Source organism: Martes martes (assembly GCF_963455335.1).
Source record: "Martes martes genome assembly, chromosome: 9".
NCBI classification, from domain to species: domain Eukaryota; kingdom Metazoa; phylum Chordata; class Mammalia; order Carnivora; family Mustelidae; genus Martes; species Martes martes.
The window spans coordinates 52,216,165-52,222,895 of NC_137896.1; the positions used below are offsets into that span (position 1 = coordinate 52,216,165).

The window sequence follows — 6,731 nt, forward strand, 5'->3', positions numbered from 1 at the left end:
CTGAACAATGAGTTCCCCAATCTCCTTCCCTTGGAAGAGAAGGTTAAAAATAGAATAAAGACACAAGTAAGAAAGATACGGAGAGCAAACCAGACCCAACGTTCAGTTAACAAAAACATAAGACTGGGGTGAGGGGAAGAGGGAGCTTGGGATGGGTGGGGGGTGTACAGATGCTGAAAGACATAAAACAATGTCCCAGAACTGAAGGAAATGAGTTTTCCAACTTAAAAGAAACCTCCAGAAAACCTATAAACTATCAATAACAAGAATCACATCAGATTTCTAACAATACAAATGATCAGAAAATAAAGCAATATTTTCAAAATTGGGGGCACCAGGGGGGCTCAGTCATTAAGCATCTGCCTTTAGATCAAGTCATGATCCCAGGGCCCTAGAATGGAGCCTCACATCAGGCTCCCTGCTCAGCGGGAAGCCTGCTTCTTCCTCTCCCACTCCCGTTTGTATTCCCTCTTTCACTCTGTCAAATAAATAAATAGAAATCTTAAAAAAAAAAAAAAAAACAAACAAACAACTTTCAGAATTGGAGATAAAAATTATTTCAAACGTAGACTCTGATAACCAAACTATAAATTAGGTGAAGACGTCTTCAGGCATATCATGTTAAAAAAAAAAAAAAAATCCCATCTATCCCTTCTCAAAGTAAACTGGAGACTGTGATACACCAAAACAGAGAAAGTCAAAAGGACATGGATTACAAAAAACCAAGGGTCTAAAAAAGAAAAAAAACTGAAGGTTATTCTCAAGATGATGATAAAGCCAAGCCCCAGAGGTAGAATTGTGCAGCCAAGAGAAGGAGAAGCCAATCCAGACTGCAGCAGTAAGACAAGAGTGCTCCACAAGAAAGACTCTTAAAAAAATTTTCAGGCTGAAATCAATGGATTATGTGACCTCTTTGATCACACTTGAGAGCTAAACTGAGTTTGGGTAAAGAATTAGTAATACCTCCTAGATAACTCAACAAACCAAAAAAATAAAGCAACTATTCGCTCCAGGAAAAATAAACTACACAATAAAGGTGGCTCAAATGCAAAATACATACCTTATCATAATTACATAAACACAAACTATACATCTAGCCAAAAATTACAACAACAAAACTAGAAGATGAGGGGGAGAAAAATCTGTGGACAGAGATCTGCAGGACAGAGGCAAAAATATCTAAAATGTGGAAAAGGAGACAGAGCAATAAAAGTATGTATTATTCAGAAGTCTAAAGTATACGGTAAACAAACAACTAGGAGCTGTCAGAGTGCATCTGAGCAGTAGGAATTAGGGGCGTGGATTGGGAGGCCAACTCAACAGAAATCTAGGAAAACTAAATAGAATCTAACTAGAGAAAGAAAAGAAACACAAGTGATACTATCAACAAGGACAAAAGCAGGCATGAAGGAACAGAAAATGACAAAACAAAAAAGACAAACAAATGAAAGCATAACAGAAGCCTGGAAAGGTAAGACTATGTACCCATCATTGCATTCCAGAACTTAGGACATCCCAGAAAGCATCACCAGTTCACACATGGCCAATCTCTACCAAACTGGAAGCCAAGTAAATACTAATCTTTCTACTCTTCAAAGCCACATCTCTGCCTCCACCACCCTCTCCCTTTGAAACTATCCAAAGCACCCTGTTCTGTCCTTTCACTTAAACCTAAGTTTATAGAACACCACCACCTGTTACAAAGTTACTCATTTGCTAATAAAAATCCCACTGAAATCCCCAAGTTCTAAAGTAAATGATTTTTCCTGTTTGAAGAAAAACATCTGATTAAAATAATACTCTTTAAATGTAAAACAGAGGTGGCCATAATAACAAGTCTTTAAAATTCTGACTCCATCCCCCTTTATTTGATGGAAAAGTTAGGTAGTTCAAAGAACATTCTAAATTCTGTCTACAGAATTAAGATCTTAATCTTTTCGGAGCCAGGGTCCCCACTAAAAATCTCAAGAAAGCTCTAAACTTGGCTTTTTAGAAAGTATGTCAATTTCAGCAGTACAGAAACCTTTAATGAAGTTCTGTTTTAGACTCCAGCACCACATTTGTTGTTTATGACTATGCCAGCAGTTAAAACTACAATCTGTATGGGACGCCTGGGTGGCTCAGTTGGTTAAGCAGCTGCCTTCGGCTCAGGTCATGATCCCAGCGTCCTGGGATGGAGTCCCACATCGGGCTCCTTGCTTGGCGGGAAGCCTGCTTCTCCCTCTCCCTCTGCCTGTGCTCGCTCTCGCTCGCTCTCTCTCTCTCTCTGACAAATAAATAAATAAAATCTTAAAAAAAAAAAAAAACAAAAAACAAAAAACTATAATCTGTATGTAGGTACCTATTCCTCTCTTCTGGTGGAACAAGCTATAACCTACTCCCTTATTCCTAAAAAAAAACTAAACCAGACCAATTACGAAAATCCTACAAAGACATATGCCTAGTATATGACTAAAGATACAGTTATGCAGCTATTATTATCATGTTCATCCCTGGGTTTCTTTTAATTTCTTTATTAAGAAAGAAATAACACATTAAGAAATAACACATCTTTATTCTCAGAGGCCCTTACCTAGAAGAGAGCTTGAATGACTGTCCTTTTAACATCAACGTTTAGTACTTACTGTGTGCCAGGCATTGCCCTAAATGTTTACCATGAGTCATCCTATATACTCCTATCAATACCACTACTCCAACTTACTTAAGTTTTTAACTTGCCTCAAATCACAAAGCTTACAAATGACAGTACTGTGATTCAACTCCCAAGAAAATTGACTCAAGATCCTGTGCGCACCACCCACACTTAGCCTTTTTCCTCACCCTCCACATCCAATCACTAAGATTCTGATGAACCCAAAATATCTGGCACCAAATATCTTAAAAGAGAAAAAAATACGCTGAGCATGTTGTCAAAAAGGCTAAAAATTTTAAGCCATAGTAACAACCGCCTGTAAGAAATTCAGAATACCCAAGACTGCGTTTAAAAAAAATAAAGCAGATGAAAGAAGCCTCTTAAAGAATACAGGCAATGGGAGAGTGGAGTGTGAAGAGTAGGGACAGAATCCTTATAAACGCACAATGACAGATGCTTCAAAATAGAGAAAACTCCCAGTGTCATTTGCGCGGTCTGTCAGGGAGTTGCAAGCGTGGCCACCCCTGCACCAGTCCGCTGGATACGTACGATGGTTGCCCGTCACCGCAGTAAAAGCCCCCCCGGAGGAGCGTCAGTGCCCCCGCGCTCGGTTCCACCGACCTCTAAAGCCTGGACCTCTAAAGCGGCACGCTTCCGCCGCAGCGGTAACTGTCCGGGAAAGAAGAAACCCGCCGCAAATGGCAGGCTCCGGAGCCCCGGTGACGAGGCCGCGGGGACGCAGCCGAGAACCCCGGGACGCGACGGGCCCGCCAATAAGGACCGTCAGGAGCAGGCCAGGAGGAAGAGGAAGAGCTGGCGCCAACGGCACCCGCCGCGGCCTTCCCACCCCCACCCTCCACCTCAAGCTCACGAGCGCCACGCCGCCCACCGGACCGCGGGAGCCGGCGGGCGCTTCAACGCGCCAGGGAGCGGCGGCCGCCGGGAGCCATGACGCCGGCGCCGCGCGGGGCCGCGGCAGGGCCAGGGCGGAGGCCACCGGCTCTCCAAGATCCACTCACCTCTCGGGGCGATGGGACGGAACCCTGCACCGAGGCGATGTACCGCTCCACGTCGGCCTTGCTGCGCCTCATCGCGCCACCGACCTGACTCCCAGGGCGCGGGAGGCCAGAGCCGAGGCCCACAGCCGTCGCCGTCTCCAAGAGCGAAGCGCCTGAAAGCCCGTGACGCAGCGCCGTCGCCGGCCGACGAGCGGCCCTCCCCGCGTGCGTGTTGCGTCAGCACTGTGCGCCACGCCGACGTTGGCGTCCCTCCCGCCGCGCACGGCCCTCTGGGCGGCCCGGCCCTTGGCTACGCGTGGTCCTGCAGAGGCCTGGTGGTATTTACGCTGTGGGAGCGTCTGCTGTGAGGCGTGGGAAGGGGAAGTTCAACACCGCGCTAGGACCAAGGGACTAGTAATTGTATCAGCGGGACGATGTTTTACCGCGTGGGTTCTCAAAACTTTCGGCCGTTTCTTTTAATTAACGTGATGCTGTGGAAGGGAAAAGCACTCTCAGGCCATTTTGGTGAGCGTGAAAATTGGAAACACCTTTCTGGAGGCTGTTGGTTAAATATGTTATGTCGGACACGTGTGAATAAGAAGCATACATGTTAAAATTCATGTATTTTAAAAGAACATGTTATATGAGAAAATTGAAAGTCCATAATTAAAAGGCCACAAATAACTGGTTTTGGACGGTTATAATTGTATAATTTGAAGAGACCCCCATTTTTATATTTATATATATATACAAATATATATATTTCAATAGCAGAACGGTATTTACCAAAATGTTTATAGTAATCATCTAAACATGAGTCATCTGTATTTTCCAGATCTTCAAAAATATTTATTTCCGCCCAACCCCCACTCCGAGACTGCTTTTTATTGAATGGCTTTCTCAGAACAGGAATAAGTCAACTTATTAAAGAAGTCAGATATTCTGACGACTTAAAAACAAAGTCAACAATGAATACTGTTACGCTGAAAAGAAATAAAAAATTTTAAAAAAAAAAAGTCAAATTGGTGATACTCCTAAACTTGCATACAGGTCTGGGAAATGCTTCTTTTGAATTCAAGTTATATTTAAACAATAAAGAATACATTTACCATTTAAAAACAGTATTTTGTTTTGATTAAATTATCTGATTTATGAAATTACACAGTTTAATTTGAAAAGGAGGTTTAAAATTCTTTGTATTTTGGTGGTAAGATACATCTCCCACACCTGTTCTTTTTTATAAGAAAAACACTTTTGTTTCATAGTCATTCTGTTCTTGAGAGCAATTTAAAACAAGAGCAAAATTCTATTAATGTACAACAATGATTTTCCCTCCTACAAAATCATTTTGGGCCAGGAAAGCAGTACCCCAAAATGCTTTGTACCCCAAAGCAGTACAAATGAAGTGAGCCCTAACACTTAGTAACAATTTATGTTGGCAAAAGTGGGCCTCCCTCAATTGTTCTACCATGGATGAAGGCAAAAAACTCTACATTCACCTTCACAGCCCCTTCATTCATGTTTTCACTACAGAAAACAAGGTACCAGCAGGTTTTTTAGAATATCCAATGTAATAATTAGCTGAGAACAAGTACCAGAGGAAGCAAAACAAAGAGCAGAAGAAAACTTGTAAGAATTAAATTATTATCTTCAGGAATATATGAGTATATATTGTAGCCATAAAACAAAAACAAGTCATTAAAAAAAGTTTACTTTGCAAATTTGAATTTTGAAATCTTAGTTAAAAATGCTTTATAAAATGTTTTCAGTGGTGAAGACATTAGGTATAAAAAGATCATATCCCTGTATACATACAATAGGGTCTTAATTATCCAGGAAAATATCAAATGAAATATGTTGAAATTTTTAGCTGGAAGTTTAGAATTTGTGGTTATGGATAATTTTTATCTTTTTTTTAAAGATTTTATTTAGAGAGTATCCATGTGCACGAGGCTGAATGGTGCAGGCAGTGTGCAGAGGGGGAGGGAAAGAGGATGGTAAGCAGACTCCAAGCCCAGTGTGGAGCCCCATGTGGGGCCCAGTCCCAGGACAGGAGATCATGACCTCAGCCAAAACCAAGAGTTGGGTGCTTAACCGGACAAACTACTCTTATTTTTATCTTTTTTTTTTTAATGTAGGCAAAATATAACTGTATCCAATCACCTAGAATTAACCTGGCCTCTACAGGCCATCTTCCCAGCCTCTCCTTTTTTATTTTTCCATATCTTCCCAAATTTTTTACAATCAGCAAGTATTGTTTTATAATGGGAGGAAAAAGAGTGTTCTCTTTTGTTTTATCTCAGTCATATTGGATGTGAATAAAAAAAACAAATGATTCTGAGATTAGTAGTATGACATATATTAGAAATAACACTTAGGGTGCCTGGGTGGCTCAGTCCTTGTTAGGTGTCTGTCTTCAGCTCAGGTCATGATCCCAGGATCCTGGGATCAAGTCCCACATCGGGCTATCTGCTTAGCTGGGACACTTCTTCTCCCTCTGCCTGGTGCTCCGCCTACTTGTGCGGGCGCACACGTTCTCTCTCACTCTCTCTCTCTCTCTCTAATAAATAGATAAGCTTAAAAAAAAAAAAAAGAACAAAGAGAATGTGGTTTGGGATAGAAGATCCTATTTTAGATAGTTGATTTATTTCCCTTTAGGTGCCATTTATATATCCGAGTGGAGATACCTAATATAGAGATGGAATAGTAGGATGAAGATCAGTGATGGATTGGAAATCATAAACCTTAGGTGACAGTTGAAGCCATGAGTTTGCCTTGGATGTGTTATTACTAACACAGCCATAGCTAACAAATAAGAACTTGATCTGTTCCATGTCCTTCTCTTAACATTTGACATGTATTAGCTCATTTAATTCTCAACAGCTTCAGGAGGGTACTATTAAATATTATCATCCTTGGTTTTACAGATAGGAAACCAAGGGAGTGAACAGCAAGCAACTTTCCCAAGCACACTTACCTGGTAAAATCACTACCATTAATCTGTTTAAGTCAAATAAACTGAAAAGCATTGGGCCAAAAGGAGAATCTTCTTGAAGAACTCAGATGACTTTTCTTAAGTATGTTTATTATGCTTCAAAACA

The 6,731-nt window shown here is 41.3% G+C and overlaps 1 protein-coding gene across 2 annotated transcripts in view; it reads right to left on the reverse strand.

The window, feature by feature from the left end:
• Positions 1-3,807, reverse strand: part of LOC308349407 (E3 SUMO-protein ligase RanBP2) — a 77,876-nt gene extending 74,069 nt beyond the window's left edge. For both annotated transcript variants that reach the window (XM_080814077.1, XM_080814078.1), the window contains exon 1: positions 3,652-3,807. In XM_080814077.1, the coding sequence (XP_080670203.1) occupies positions 3,652-3,723 (72 nt within the window). In that variant the 5' untranslated portion in view covers positions 3,724-3,807. The remainder of the gene's footprint in view (positions 1-3,651) is intronic.
• Between the last annotated feature and the right edge of the window lie 2,924 nt (positions 3,808-6,731).